We start from the raw sequence: 16024 nt of genomic DNA on the forward strand, positions 1-16024 counted from the left end.
AATATTAAATGTATACTTCTAGAAATTTATTTATTTAAACTTGCTGTATATAGAATAGCTACTTATACATTAAATATTTTAAGTTAGCCTTTGAAAAGGAAATTTGGGCCTAAAAGATTTTAATTTCATTAGAAAAAAAAAAATGGTACCAGACTGCCAGATTACCAGACATGAACCTTGTCTCTTTGAAGAAATTATAAACTATTGTTAAGATACGAAGTTTTTGTATAATGTTTATAAACTAATTTGTTTCAGTTTGTTTTGGTCTAAAAAGAAAACACCACTAAATTGTACATATGTATTATATAAACTTAATCTTTTAATACTGTTTACTTTTAGCCCACTGTTTAAAAAATAAAATTAAAAAAAAATTAACTAACTGCTTAAAAGTAAAGTTTTGCCATTGCTTGTAGAAACTTCTTTTTCCTTCTCTGTGCTGCCAGCTGTAATACTTCTTCGGGGTTGCTTGCATTCAATTCTGTTTGGCCAATGGCTTTGATCTTAAAACAGAAAAGTGTTATTAGAAGTTTGATTGAAAAAAAATTGTCACAATAGTACACAACTCAAAATTAAATCAAATTAAAAACTACAGAAAATAAATGGCATCACATTGATCCACTTCTTTTAGTATAGTTACCTGGAGGGACTTTTACTTACACTAAATAAATTTCTGTATGCTTATGTGATTGTGTTTTAGTAACAACATCTTTATAGTTAAAAGTTTTAAAGAAATCACAAATCAAGTTTCGTAAGTGGGCAAAGTAGCTATGTTCTCAGAAGTAATTAGAAACACTATGACCTACTAAATATGGGCAGTAGTTTTCTGCTAAGTTTGGAACCTAAAAATCTAGTTTTGTATTTTAACTTTCCAACTGACAGAACTTTAAGACTATCTTAAAGCTATAATTAAACTAGAACTTGCTAGATCAAGGAATGCATATGGGCAAAGGCTGGTGGTGGGGTGGTAATACCTTAAACCATGGCATCTCAGATAATTGGTAGAGAAGCACAGGTATTTGAGAGAAATCATACACCTCGTCCGTGTGGGTGCTATAAAAATCGTGACAGGATTGATAAGAAACAGTGGGGCTGAGCCCCATGATGGAGCACTTCACTAACTTTTTTTTTTTTTTTTGGTTTTTCAAGACAGGGTTTCTCTGTATAGCCCTGGCTGTGCTGGAACTCACTCTGTATATCAGGCTGGCCTCGAACTCAGAAATCTGCCTGTCTCTGCCTCCCAAGTGCTGGGATTAAAGGTGTATACCGCCCGACTGTTAACTCTTAAAAAGGGCAGTTAAAACATAGTAATGGCAAAATTTAGATGTATGGAGTGGGAAACTTTAAAAACCTAGGCAGAGGGATCAGAACTGGCCAGAGATAAAGCATAGTCAAAGAACTGACATTAAGGATGAAGTAGGTTACCAACTGCAGAAGTTAGTTAGAATGCCAGCGGGAATGGAACAGCAAAACTTGCCTTCATCAAGAGTAGTATAGCCAGGTGTGGTGGCGCACGCCTTTAATCCCAGCACTCGGGAGGCAGAGGCAGGCGGATTTCTGAGTTCGAGGCCAGCCTGGTCTACAGAGTGAGTTCCAGGACAGCCAGGGCTAAACAGAGAAACCCTGTCTCGAAAAAAAAACTAAACAAAACAAAAAAAGAGTAGTATAACATCTTACCATGTGAAGAGTGGGCTTAATGTATACAAATACAAATGACCTTCAAGGTAAACAGTAACTAGAAACCAGCTGGCATTCCTAAGTCCACAATGGTTAAGACTAATTCCCATAAAGCCAGTAGGCTGTCTTATTTTCTAATCTATCCCAAGTAAACAAGAGCCAAGGAAATCATTCAAAATGGGAAATGTATAAAATAGGGATTTAACAGGAAAAGTCTAACAGATTTTCAAAGACTGTTGAGGCTAGTAAGATAAACAATGAAAGGGGCTGAGGAAATGGGTAGCAGTGGTTTGGTAGTGGCAAGTCTGTATGGTTAGGACTTTTTAAAACAGTCAGGGCTTTTCCAAGAAGTAAAGAAAGACACAAAATCCATATCTAAGAGTTCTAACAGTCAACCAGTTTGACCACCACACTTGGATCATTATCAGACAACCTAGAAAGCTTAAGAAATGATTTTAAAAGCCTTGTCTGTCAATGCTGAGCGGACTGTACTTGCTGTACTTATGGTTGAGTAGGGAAGGGTAGAAGGAAGGGGCTGACTGATGGTGGAGGGGGAGGTCACAAACCCAATTTTGAGAAACAGAAGCAAGAAAGAGACAAGGCTATGGGTATAATGAGTTATAGTAATGAGACAGAAAACACACTTGACAATAAGATCAATGTAAAGGTAGTGAGTAGAACTGGCTGAGAGGCCTCTAAGTGTGCGGGGTAAAGGATAACCTGTATCTGCATGTAGAAGAACCAGGAGTCCAATGAAACAGTAAGGATATGTAGTTAGAACCTTTAAAGGAGAAAGGGTTTTAAAAATAATATAGGGGGGCTGGTGCGATGGCTCAGCGGGTAAAGAGCACCCGACTGCTCTTCCAAAGGTGCAGAGTTCAAATCCCAGCAACCACATGGTGGCTCACAACCATCCGTAACAAGAGTCTGAAGACAGCTACAGTGTACTTACATATAATAAATCTTAAAAATAATAATAATAATAATAATAATATAGGGGCGAGCTACATATGGTGGTGCACATTTTAATACTAGCATTTAGGAGCCAGAGACAGATGACTTCTGCCTTTGAGGCCAGCCTGGGTCTATAAGAGTTCTAGAAAGGCTAGGGCTACATAGTAAGACCCTGTCTCAAAAAATAAAAGCATCTAAGAGTCAAGGTTGCCCAAGAGACTCCCAAAATGGCTACTGCCATTGGTTGCCTCCCAGAGGTGCAAGGTAAGTACCTATTCCTGAAGATACCATATACTTTAGACACAGGGCCAAGGGTCCCCGAGCTGAGTTGACCTGAAAGCCTCCTTCCTGAGGACAAGCTTTCATGGTAGCAGAAGACACCAGGCAAGCTTCCCAAAGAAGGAAACCAGCAACAGTCCTGCTCAGCTCTGACACCTATGACCACAGCAACACCCAGCATGGTGCAATAACCCCGAGAGTGAAACAGTGGGACTCATACCTTGGTGGTAACCAACAGCTCTAACTGGACGTAAGACCTTCTCAACAAGAGGCTAGTAAAATCATGGGTCTTAAAAAGAATCTACAACCACCACTTTATCAAACCAGCATAATTCCTAGCTACATTTTAAATATTTGTCCTTATACCCTCACTCCTCATCAATAAAACTCTGCACCAGAGACCATTACATAAAACCACAACTAATCAAAGTATAGAGCTGTAGAGTCTAGAACCAACAGATTTGGCTACGAAATAACTCCAGCACCTAAGTATCAGGGATCATTAAGGAAGAGAGGTCTTAAAGGACTTCAAAAACCAGAGGATAAGAGAGTTTGATGTGAGATTGGATCTTTTAGGAGTCATAGTGTCAGAAGCCCATAAACCCTCACCAACATGAGCTGAACATAAACAACAGACATACCAAAAGGCCCCAGTCCTACACAACCACAGGCAACTAAAGAATGTAGAGTGGGAGGAAATAGTCTATACTAGAGAAGAGCACAGTTATTGCATATGTCCACATACATATACTTATGTAACGATTACTGGGGGATGGGTGGGCAGGGAAGACCATAAATTTGAAAGAGGAAGAAGGGTATAAGAGAGGGCTTGGAGGGAGCGAAAGGAAGGGGGCTGGGGAGACAGTTCAATTGGCAAAGTGTTTGCCATTCAAGCCTGAACTGAGTTCAGGTTCCCAGACCTGACCACCATGGCACACACATCTGTAATTCTATCCTGTCCCTATGGAGAGATGGGAAGTGAAAGCAATTCCCAGAAGCCTACAGATTCCCTAGTCTTATGAATCCTGCAATGAACGAAAGACCCTATCTCAAGGTAGAAGGCAAGGATCTACACCCAAGGTTGTCCTCTTGACTGCCACATACGCACCATGGCACATGCATGTCCACATTTAAAAACTACAAACACAATGTACACACATTATTTTAAAAATGGGAGAAGGTATGGCATTTAACCAAGTAGCCTAACTTCATATTCTTTATTCCTCTCACACATTTTAGGGTACTGTATAGTCATAAACCTTTATCTGAGTATGTCTTAAAAGGTACTAACAGCATGCACTTTTACTAATGAGAAAAATCAATAGAGTATCTGCAGTAATACTGAGTGTAAAATTTAAATACTGGACTAGCAAGAATGTTCAGTGGGTAAAGGAGCTTGTTGCCAAACCTGATATCCCAAGTTTCCATCTTTGACACTCACATAGTAGAAAAAAAGAGACTAATGCAAGTTGTCCTCTGACTTTAGACCAGACTCACACATACATAGAAATGTAAAATAGGGGCTGGAGAGATGGCTCAGTGGTTAAGAGCACCGACTGCTTTTCCAAAGGTCTTGAGTCAAATCCCAGCAACCACATGGTGGCTCACAACCATCCATAATAAGATCCGATGCCCTCTTCTGGGGTGTCTGAAGACAGCTACAGTGTACTTACATATAATAAATAAATAAATGTTTAAAAAAAGAAAGAAAGAAAGAAAGAAAGAAAGAAAGAAAGAAAGAAAGAAAGAAAGAAAGAAAGAAAGAAATGTTAAATAAAAAAAAAAGATACACGAGTCAAATTTAAATAAATTACTTGTTCAGTAAATGTTGGGCAATAACTAAAAGACAGGAACCATAGACGTAGGAATAAGCCAAGTCCTCACAGAACAATAAATAAATATATCGCATGTCAAATGTTGGTAAGTGTTACAGAAGAGTAAGAGTTAGAGAGTGGTGGGGGTCTTATTCTGGAAGATGACAGGGAAGGCTAACCACGAAGATAGCAAAGCAGAAACCTAAAGGAAGCTGAATGTTCCTGAATAGAAAATGTCATAAGTCCTTAGAGAATGAGTGTTCTTGACATGTTTAAACAACAGTAGGAATGCTTGTACTGAGGTCAGCCAAAGGGAAAAGGAAATCAGCTCTAAGGATCGTGTGAGATGAAAAATCATTTGAAGATTTAGAACAGAGATATAAATGTTCTAGTATGTACACATTAGCATGATAAATAATGATAACTAAATTCTGGCAGTAACTGAACAAACAAGATCTTTGCACAATGGCAAAAATCTAAATTGTTTAATATTCTGGAAACAGCATCACTGAAGAAAGATGTAAGGCAACTTACTGCAATTTGTCTTTTATCTGTTTCTCCTCTTTTATGATGAAGATCTAAATGTATCAGTTAAGAATCATAAAACAACTGTTCTACATGATATCATCTCAACTGTTTGAGACTGGCTGAAGTAGTTTAGCAGACAAAGGTGCTTCTTCTCAAGTCTGACAACCCAAGCTCAATCCCAAGACCCATATGGCAGGAGAAGAAAATTAACTTCAAGGTTATTCTCAGTGTATGTGTGAGTCACACACATTTCGGAAAATGTACATACATACAATCATATATATATAATATTCTTTTTAATCCTGAGCTGTTTCTAGCTTGGAAAATATGTTCAATAAAATACTTCTGTAAGCAGACATGAACTGCTTTATCACATGCAATGATGAAAGGATACAAGTCAAGTACTCCAAGATTGTGACGTCCCAAATGTAGTCATAGTAGGAATCCATAGCATCATGGCTGCAAAAAAGAAATCTCATTACTTCTTATGCAAAAAAGCTTCAGTCTTATGCAAAACAAACAAACAAAACCAAACAAACCATACCTGTTTTGTTCCTGCAATGACTTGAAGGCTGTTTTGTAGTCAATTTCTCTGAGGAACTGACATAAAATTGCCACCTATATAAACAAATGATTTAAAAAGGTAACATGACCCTTCTGGTATGAGAGGGTAATCTTTATTTTTCATATTTATTTATCTTATTCTATTGGTGTTTTGTACATGTTTATCTGGGCACCATGTGTCCTTGTGGCCTGTAGAGGCCAGAAGAGGACAGAAGATCTCCCAGAACTGGAGTTACAGATGGCTGGGAGCCGACATGTGACTGCTGGAGACTGAACCCATATCCTCTGGAAGAGAAGAAGCCAGTGTTCTTAACCACAAAGTCAAACTACTCTCCAGCCCCACAAATATACTCATATACTCTTTAGGAGACTTGAAATAGAAATAATAGTGGATGAAGTCAGTTCATATTCATGGATCCCATTTAATTTTCATTTCAAAAACCTTTACCCAACAGTTTTCTGTCTCTCTGATGGAAAACTCGTTTATCAGTGACGACCTAAATTACAGTTTTAGATCTTTCTTCATTGAATGAGAAGTTGAAGATGGAAACTGGCAAGCAAATGTCCCAGCATTCAAGGACACAGACACATGGAACTGTACTTTTCAAAGCTGCAGATATATATCATTTTAAAAAACACTAAGGCATCAGTCTCTAAACACAGAGGAAAGCATCCAGGGCAACCAGGGAGGTTCTGGTTGCTTACCTTGGCAGGGACTGAGCATACGGGTCACTGCTGTACCACTTGCTACCATTGTATTAAAAACAGCAAAGATTAAAAATAAAAAGTTGAGTAGCGCACGCCTTTAATCCCAGCACTGGGGAGGCAGAGGCAGGTGGATTTCTGAGTTCGAGGCCAGCCTTGTCTACAGAGTGAGTTCCAGGTCAGCCAGGGCTACGAAGAGAAACCCTGTCTCGAAAAACCAAAAAATAAAAATAAAATAAAATAAAAAGTTGAAATGAAAAAAAAGAAACAAAAACAAAAAACAAAAAATGGGTGGTGGTGGCTTCCAGCACTTGGGAGGCAGAGGCAGGCAGATCTCTGTGAATTTGAGGCCAGCCTGATCTACAGAGTGAGTTCCAGGACAGGCAGGGCTGCACAGAGAAACCCTATCTGGAAAAATAAAAACAAAAACATCAGCAATAACAACAAAACATATATGTCTTAGTACCTTTACAAAAATTGTATAATCATCACCTCCCTGGAAGAAACCCAGTGCCCCATAACAGGAACTCTGCCTTCTTCCACTGAGCCCCTCAGAAGCGTCAGACCCTACATTTTGTCTCTACAGACCTGCCTATTCTGAGCATTTCTTACAAACGAATCAAATCATATAGAGCCCTATCTGTCTTTCACTTAGCAATTTTCAGTTAATCCATTCGGTAGTATACATATGTAACTCATTCCTTTATATGGCTGCAGGATTTTGAGGTATAGATACATCATTTTACTAAACCATTCATTATTTCGTGGACACTGGAATTTTATCCACCCTGGTATGAACATTCAAGTACACCCTTTTCTAATTTTCCTGAATATTTAACTAAAAGTGGAACTACCAAACCATTTGCCAAAGTGGTACAGTTTTTTTTGTTCCTGTAGCATGAGAATTCTAATTCTTCCACAACTCTGGCTGATTTGCATTTCTCCAGAGACTAGTATACATACTATCATAATAGGAAAGCATGAAGTGTTTCTTTCCAGTGAAGCTCAATGATCAATGTTTACTAATTCCTACCTACATCTAGTTCAGGTCTACAAATTATTAAGAAATTTAAACATGCGAAGCTACTAACAGCCATTATGATATAAAATAAAAGCTAATTTCTAGTATGGATTTACATATTAAGTCTAACACACATAAATATAAGCCAATACTACATTATCACAAACTAACCTGTGTATGACAATTCAGCAAAGAACAGCATTTTATCATTCGTTTTATCACCTACAAAAAAGACAAGAATTATTTTTAAAAACCAGCTCCCACTGAGTGTAATAAATGTATCACTCTGCTACAGGATGTCAACAGAAGAAAAGCAAGAAGGATGGTGGAGGACAGCAACTATGTGGGAATTCAGGGCTTTCCATTCAACTTTGCTAATTTAAAAGTACTATAAAGAAATAAACTACTAAAAATTCTTTAGCTCTTACTTTAAAAACTTGTCAAGTACTGAAAGTTTTCATTTGTTATATTATACTAGTGGTCTAAATTAGGGCTAACTGCAATGTACTTTAAAAGAGCCAAGAATAATCCGGAATGAGGTAGAGATGGAGAAAAACATATGTCAATGGTATGTAGCCAGCAAGTTTAAGTTCAGATCTAATATACAAACCTAATGGCCAGCATAAGAAAGAATTAATTTTTTTTTTTTTTAAGATTTATTTATTTATTATATGTAAGTACACTGTAGCTGTCTTCAGACACTCCAGAAGAGGGTGTCAGATCTTGTTACGGATGGTTACATGTGGTTGCTGGGATTTGAACTCTGGACCTTTGGAAGAGCAGTCGGGTACTCTTACCTACTGAGCCATCTCACCAGCCCAGAATTAATGTTGTCTTAGAGGGCTGGGACTATAGCTCAGCCCTTGAGTAGCACACACAAAATCCTGAGTGAGACCACAACATCCCAAAATCATAATGGTGCTCAATGTGAACTAAAAAATACCTAGTAAGAGTGGATCTTAGGGGCCAGCATGGTGTGCACACCATCAATCCCAGCACTCAGGAGGCAGAGACAAGGGGAGTCTCAAGGCCAATCTGGTCTACAGAGTGAATTTCAGAACAACCAGGGTTAAGTAGAGAGACCTGTCTCAAAAATGACAAAGAGTGGACTTAAAGGCTTTTTGTGGTGTATTTTTAAAGATTTACATATCATATCCCAGGCTGGCCTCAGACTTGTAGTGATGTATTAATCCTCCTGCCTGAGCTTTCCAAGTGCTAGGACCATAAGTAACTACCACAAGAGCTGATTCCTGACTTAAGGTACTCTTATCACAAAATAGGGTAACTATGGAAGGCTGTGCACATTTACTCCAGTATCCCTTCGTAGGTTTATCATATACGCATAAGAAAGGTAACAGAATCTGATTTGAGAGCTAAGTAGATATTCTAACAGGATTAGTTAAGTGAAAGAAACAGCTAGCCACAGTGCTCGGGACTGGGGCTCAGTGTGTGGTATTTTGGAGGGCTTTGTGGCAGGGCATGACAAAGACACAGAAATCAGTTCTGAACAGGCTGAATCTGAGGAGTGCTGGGGTGTGAGGTGGGAATATCAAAGCAGGAACAAACATTATTATACCGGCACTAAAAAGCAGAGAACAGCTGGGTACAGTGCCAGATGCCTGTAATGATAGCACTGGAGAAGATGAGGCAGGTCTAGGAGTTCAAGACTAATATGGGCTACATATCAAGACTGCCTCCAAAAGGCCAAAAATAAACAAACAGAGAGCAATGTGGTCTAAAGCCATCAACCTGACAGTCACATCACAGATACAGGTATAGCTAAGTTCTACGCTAAGGGGACTCATAAAGAAAAACATGAAGGTAGGCCAGAGGGAAACAAGCCCCACAAACAACTTACTTGGTCTGTATATACATCAGGGGGCACAGCCTTATTAAAGAAGTCGGAACACACAGCTCCTGCCTGGAGGTAATAGTGAAGAGCTGCCGAATGCTGATTTGTTGCTAAAGTACAAAACAGGGGTAAAGAGTTACTTGCCATTAAAATGTAAGAATTGAAAAGCATTCGCCGGGAGTAGTGACGCACGCCTTTAGTTCCAGCACTCGGGAGGCAGAGGCAGGCGGATTTCTGAGTTCGAGGCCAGCCAGGGCTACAGAGTGAGTTCCAGGACAGCTAGGGATACACAGAGAAACCCTGTCTCAAAAAACAAAAACAAAAAAAAAGAAAGAAAGAAAGAAAGAAAGAAAGAAAGAAAGAAAGAAAGAAAGAAAGAAAGAAAGAAAGAAAGAAAGAAAGAAAAAACAACAAATAAAAAAAAAAAAGAAGAAAAAGAAAAATATCAGTGATACAGTAAATTCTTAACCTCCTAAAACTGATTAGTCAAAATCTAGCTCGAATTTCTCATTAAATTTATAGTACAAGATTTATTATATGGAGGTTTGTTTGTTTGGTTGGTTGGTTGGTTGGATTTTTTTGAGACAGGGTTTCTCTGTGCAGCCCTGGCTGTCCTGGAACTTACTCTGTAGCCCAGACTAGCCTTGAAATCAGAAACCCACCTGCCTCTGCCCCCCAAGTGCTAAGATTAAAGGCGTGTACCACCAATGCCTGGTCTATTATATGGAAATTTTTATTTCCCAGACTAGAAATATATTTCTATACTATTCTTCAAAGGTACCTCAAAACCTATATAGCTAATGTGCTTTTAGACATTTAGATTTGGTAATGCATTCTTTTGGAAGCTAGGATGAAAATAAGTGTTAAAAAACAGCAATAAGCTAGGCAGTGGTGTCACATGCCTTTAATTTCAGCACCTGGGAGGCAGATCTTGGAGTTCAAGGCTAGCATGGCGTACAGAGTTCCAAAACAGCCAGGGCTACACAAAGAAACCCATCTCAAACATCCTCCCCATGAAAACAAAAACAAACAAACAAACCGATTAGCTGGCTCTGGTGATTATAACCTATAATCCAAGCACTTGAAAAGTAGATGCATCATGTCTAAGGCCATCCTCAGCTAAGTCATGAATCCATGGCCAGTGGACTACAAGAGACCCTATCTCAATCCTTGCATCTCCTCAAAAATATTATTAGATAGATGAAAGTTCATTTTTTTTCTCTTGAACCTTTAAATTTTGAAATTTTTATTTTAAAAACATTGATCCCCCAAATGATACCAGCCAAAAATTTTATCTGTATAGTATTATGAATTTTGAAAACTTCCTATTGACTTGGAAAATCCTATGACATAGAATTGTTTAAGTGTGGTAGAAATTAATTTTCAAATTAATTTCAGATTTTAGAAATATATATATATCTGTGTGTGTGTGTGTGTGTGTGAGCATTTTTGTGCACACATCCTCGTGTACACACATGTCTACATACTTGTGTTCTCCTGAATTTGAGGCAGGTTCTTACCACATAGCCTTGGCTGGCCTGGATATTACTATGTGTCTTAAACTTGTAGCAACCCCCTCTTTGTCAGCCTCCCAAGTGCTGAGATGATAAGAAACTACACAATTACAATTTTTACATTTATTTATATTACTTATCTTATGTGTACATGTACAGGCACACATACAGCAGGCAAAGGACAACTTTCCAGAGTTGATTCTCTATGCTCTGGATAGTGAATTCAAGTCACTGAACCATCTCACCAAGCCCAGGCTAGAATTTTTAAAGAGCAGTTTTTTGTTTTTGTTTTTTTTTTTTTTAAAGATTTTATTTATTTATTATATGTAAGTACACTGTAGCTGTCTTCAGACACTCCAGAAGAGGGCATCAGATCTTGTTATGGATGGTTGTGAGCCACCATGTGGTTGCTGGGATTTGAACTCAGGACCTTNGGAAGANCAGTNGGGTGCTATTACCCGCTGAGCCATCTCACCAGCCCTAAAGAGCAGTTTTACAAACAAGCCTCACTCATATTACTAGAGCCGGGGAAATGATGGTTAAGAGTACTCACTGCTCTTCCAGAAGACCTAACTTCAATTTCCAAATCAGTTGGCTCACAACTTCTTTTAACCTCAGCTCCACAGGATCCAAGAAAACTAACCTCTGTCCCCCCAAAGGGTTCCTATACATGTGGGATACAGTTACATAAACACACAAAGTAGTAAAATAAAACTCTCTCAGAGCTGGAGAGATGGCTCAGTGGTTAAGAGCACTGACTGCTCTTCCGAAGGTCCTGAGTTCAATTCCCAGCAACCACATGGTGGCTCACAACCATCTGTAATGGGATCCAATGCCATCTTCTGGTGTGTCTGAAGTCAGCTACACTGTCTCATATACATAAAAAAAAAAAAGGTTCTTTAAAAAACTTAACTCTGTGTGTGTGTGTGTGTGTGTGTGTGTGTGTGTGTGTGTGTATCTATATCTAGATATCTATAGGTATGTAGATATCTATATTTATATATGTAGGTACATACTTAACCCCAGAGAAACCAAAATTTTAAAAATCCAAATACCCACTATTTAAAGGGAGGGGGCACTAGCTGTTAAGATGTCAGAGAGCTCACATTGTCGCTAACTCAGGGGATCTAATGCCCTCTTCTGACCTCCTAGGAATCACATGTGCAAGCATATAAATACACACATGAATAAAAGGTAAAATAAACAATTTTAAAGATTTAAAAAATCTTTTTGAATTAATAATCTTTAATTTTTATTTTCTTTTGAGGGTTGTTTGCAAGGGCAGAGGGATGGGGACATGAATGGGATTGGGTGCATGACGTGAAGTTCATAAAGAATCAATAAAATAAAAAAGTATCATAAAGTTAAAAGCATCTAATCCAAAAATAGAATAAATGAAACAATCCAATTTATTCTCTTAATTTATCATCAAACATGGTCAAATCTCAAATAAAGCAAACTGCAGCTATCATAATAAAGCAATTGATAATCTCACTTACCAAAATAAATATCCGCTTGAATAATCAGCCAAGCATGGTTGTTTGGATTTATACTGAGTGTATATCGAACTAGCTCTTTCACGGTGACTGCTACAGCTTCAAAATCCACAGATTGGAGGCTGAAGGAAAATATTATGCAATAGTGTTTTAAAGTCTGTTTCAAATTTCATACGTGCATTTATTAAAAAAATAAAAGACACAACCGAAGTCTCAATATAAATACAATCTTTACCTCTGCCTATTGCTTAGATCAACAACAAAATTCTGTTTTCTAGAAGCCACAAAAGTACCTAGGGCTCAAATACTAACAATATTCCTATGTGAGCTTCTATCTACCCAGGACTTTTCACAAAAGCCCGAATGCCAATGCCTGATGAGTTTACAAGTTAGGGGTGGCAAATGTACCACTTCAGTGCTTTATACAGCAATGCATACAAAAGCAGGAGGGGGACAGGTCAAATGCTTTGGCCTGGGGTCAACGTGGAAGCCTGCAGTTAGGACATCAGAGAAGCCAAGCCAGCACCCAAGAAAACAGCTGATGGCTACTCTTTCCTAGAAGCCAAAAGCGAGTGAAAGAGAACTCAGTTCTCAATTCAGAAGCACATGCTCATTCATATCATGGCCATTTACAAGGGAATGTGACAAAGCTCTGTTGGCCTAAGGAATTAGACTTTATCATGACCCATGAATGTACCCAGTACAATGAGGAAGGAACTATTGCTATTATTAACAAATGACCAGTTCTATATTTACAGCTAAAGCAGTTAAACTGAGATGCTGTTTTGCTGAATGTTAACAGATCTAAGACTCATATCTACATAGCAACCACTATTAAAATAGTAACCATTAATCCAGTGTCATAGACACTGTTCTTGGAATGCCATCTTAGGACTCCATAGGGACTCTTGATCAGGAGAAGTATGTTTTCTGGTCAAACATGCAATTACCACTTTTTTTTTCTGCTCTTCTCCCTCACTCCTGTCTTTGTATGGGGGGGGGGTATGTTTGTTTGTTTTTGTTTGTTTGTTTGTCTCAACTCAATGATCCTCCTTCCTCAGCCTGCTGAATTCTGGGTTACAGTCATGCACTACTGTCAGAACATGGTCCAAGAATGGAGATTTCTGAGTTTTTGTGAGAATGCTCAAAAAAACCAAGACAAGCGTCTTATGATCTCAGTTTCTTCAAAACTATAGAATTATTCTTAGATTATGATTCTATTCCTTCTCCAGTAGGTAGGAGTGAGTTCACTTCAGACCACTCATTACAACAGGCCACTCCTGGCTGTTTGTTCCCCTATGGAAAACATCCTCCTGCTACCTGTGACTTGCTGGACAAAGGCAGCCTGCCCTTGGGACTATTACTGTATTCATAAGATTCTTGTTAACCTTTAAAGTAGAAATTGTCTGATGCTCTTAATAAAGCTGGCTATTGCATGACATTTTAGTCCGGCTTATTTCTCACTGTTCTCTCCCAGGTCCCACACATCACCAGACCTGTTGTTTCCAATCTCTAATTGTGAGCTGGAAATACAATATTTGTATTTACTGTACTACCTTTTCACCTGTGTACTAAAACCTTCTCATCTTCAAAGATATCCCTAAAATTGATAAAATAAGGTTGGAACCTGTGTTTCAAGTAATAAACTTAGGAGGAATGGCAGAAATTGGAAAGAGAAATTTTAGGCCATAAAACTGGCATGATACTACACCCCTATAACCATACTCTTGGAAGATTAAGACAGGGGGACTGAGAGTTCAAGACCAGCCTAGACTACAAAAAAGAGATCCCATGTAAAGGAAGGAAGGTGAATCGATGGGTTGGTCCTATATCAACTAAAAGGTTCTGGATTCTGATAAAAATCACAGCCCTACAAGAGATCTGTAGGGAATTCTACAACAAAGTCCTTTCGTAATTGCTAGGAAGATAACAACTATAGCTGAGAAACACCAAGATGACTGTAGAATCCTACACACTTGTACCAGAGTATTGATACAAATAGGATGATTTCTAAATACATTTATTATATACTACTACTTACTTAGGTATGGAAGATGGCCAGATAGAAATGTGCTCGGCTGTGATATCATTCACAATGTCCTCCTTTGAGAAAGAAAAATGTGCATTTTATTTTTAAGCCATATGATTTAAAGAAATTTCTTTTCTATAATGTTTACATGAAATTACAGGACACTGACCCGAACGTTGTGAAGCTTCACAAAGAGTGATAATATAATCGTCAGAACCAGCGGGTCCTGTGAGGAAGAAACACAACAACATGTAAAAAGTGTGTATGCCCATAAGTGTGGCCTGTTAGCCTCAGAGACACCAAGTATTTTCGATTTTCTTTCCTTTTTTCTTCTTCGTTTTTCAAGAGAAGACTTCTCTGTGTAGCCCTGGCTGTTCTAGAACTCATTCTATAGATCAGGCTGGTCTAGAATTCAAGAGATCCACTTGTCTCTGCAATCCCTAAAGGCTTGGACCACCACTGCCCAGTGCCAAGTATTTTCTTACAAGAGACCTTTATGTTTTGGTAATTTGGCATCTAGAGTGGAGCACATTAAATTTTTTTTCAGTTTCACAATAAAATTATAGCACATAATATACACTTAAATCATCGCATTTATACCCCTAGCGTATAATCACTATTGTATCAGGGTTTTTTTCCTCTATTCTTTTCTTTCCCATGTTTTTGGGAGAGCAACACTAAGAAATTGAGTCACACCTTCCAACCTCCTGGCCCCCAGCTCAAGCAAAGGTTCAGCCACTGAGTATCTCCACAGCATCTTCCTTTATGTAACTTTTGGTATCTTTCCAGCCAGGACTTCTAGCTACCTCCAAAGAAAAGTGATGATATTTAAAAAATAAAATCTAGGTATTGACCATTAAGTAAACATGATGCTGGTATCAAATAAGAAATAAGCCAGAGCCTCACACATTTAGGGGAAACTTATATGTTGGAGGGTACAGGGGTAGGAAGGTTGTGATTTTAATTTTGTGTATTTTTTTTGAGACAAGGTTTCCTTACATACCCCAGGCTGACCCAAATTTGAAATCCTATCTCAGCTCTCCAAGGGCTTGTACTACAAGTGTGCAGAACTGTGCACCACCACACTTACTTAGGCAAAGACATTCTTAGTTTTAAAAAACCTCACTGTATTCATTAAACCAACAAGTACAAAATTCATCTCTTGATTCAGATTATCCCATGATCAATAAAGATCACTATAAACACATTTTATTTGTGATTAAACTGGCAATTGAAATCTCCGGTCATTCCTAAAACTCAGTAATCACATTAAAAAAAAAAACAACTTACCCGTAATTTTTTGATAAAAGAAAGTAGTTCACTCCTACAAAAAAAAAAGTTTATATGCTTAATATCAAACATTAAAATAAGAAAAGGAATATAAATAATATGCCTTACTCCTCTCTCTTAATTCCAGTTATGAAAAGTATGTCTAGCCAGGTGGTGGTAGTACAGGCCTTTAATTCTAGCACTTGACAAGTAGAGGCAGGCAATGTGAGTTCAAGGCCAGCCTGCTCTAAAGCAAATTCCAGCATAGCTAGGGCTACACATGGACTGTTTTTTTTTTTTTTTTTTTTTTTTTTTTTTTTTTTTT

At 38.2% G+C, this 16024-nt stretch overlaps 1 protein-coding gene across 1 annotated transcript in view; it reads right to left on the reverse strand.

Moving 5' to 3' along the window:
• Window positions 1-297: 297 nt before the first annotated feature.
• Window positions 298-16024, reverse strand: part of Ints8 (integrator complex subunit 8) — a 49239-nt gene continuing 33512 nt past the window's right edge. The window contains exons 18-27 of the mRNA XM_021222401.1: window positions 15721-15754; window positions 14600-14656; window positions 14443-14504; window positions 12405-12523; window positions 9398-9501; window positions 7711-7761; window positions 5794-5867; window positions 5644-5708; window positions 5256-5299; window positions 298-500 (exon numbers count right to left, since the gene is read on the reverse strand). Of these exons, the coding sequence (XP_021078060.1) occupies window positions 384-500; window positions 5256-5299; window positions 5644-5708; window positions 5794-5867; window positions 7711-7761; window positions 9398-9501; window positions 12405-12523; window positions 14443-14504; window positions 14600-14656; window positions 15721-15754 (727 nt within the window). The 3' untranslated portion in view covers window positions 298-383. The remainder of the gene's footprint in view (window positions 501-5255; window positions 5300-5643; window positions 5709-5793; window positions 5868-7710; window positions 7762-9397; window positions 9502-12404; window positions 12524-14442; window positions 14505-14599; window positions 14657-15720; window positions 15755-16024) is intronic.

Source organism: Mus pahari, chromosome 22, assembly GCF_900095145.1.
Source record: "Mus pahari chromosome 22, PAHARI_EIJ_v1.1, whole genome shotgun sequence".
NCBI lineage: Eukaryota > Metazoa > Chordata > Mammalia > Rodentia > Muridae > Mus > Mus pahari.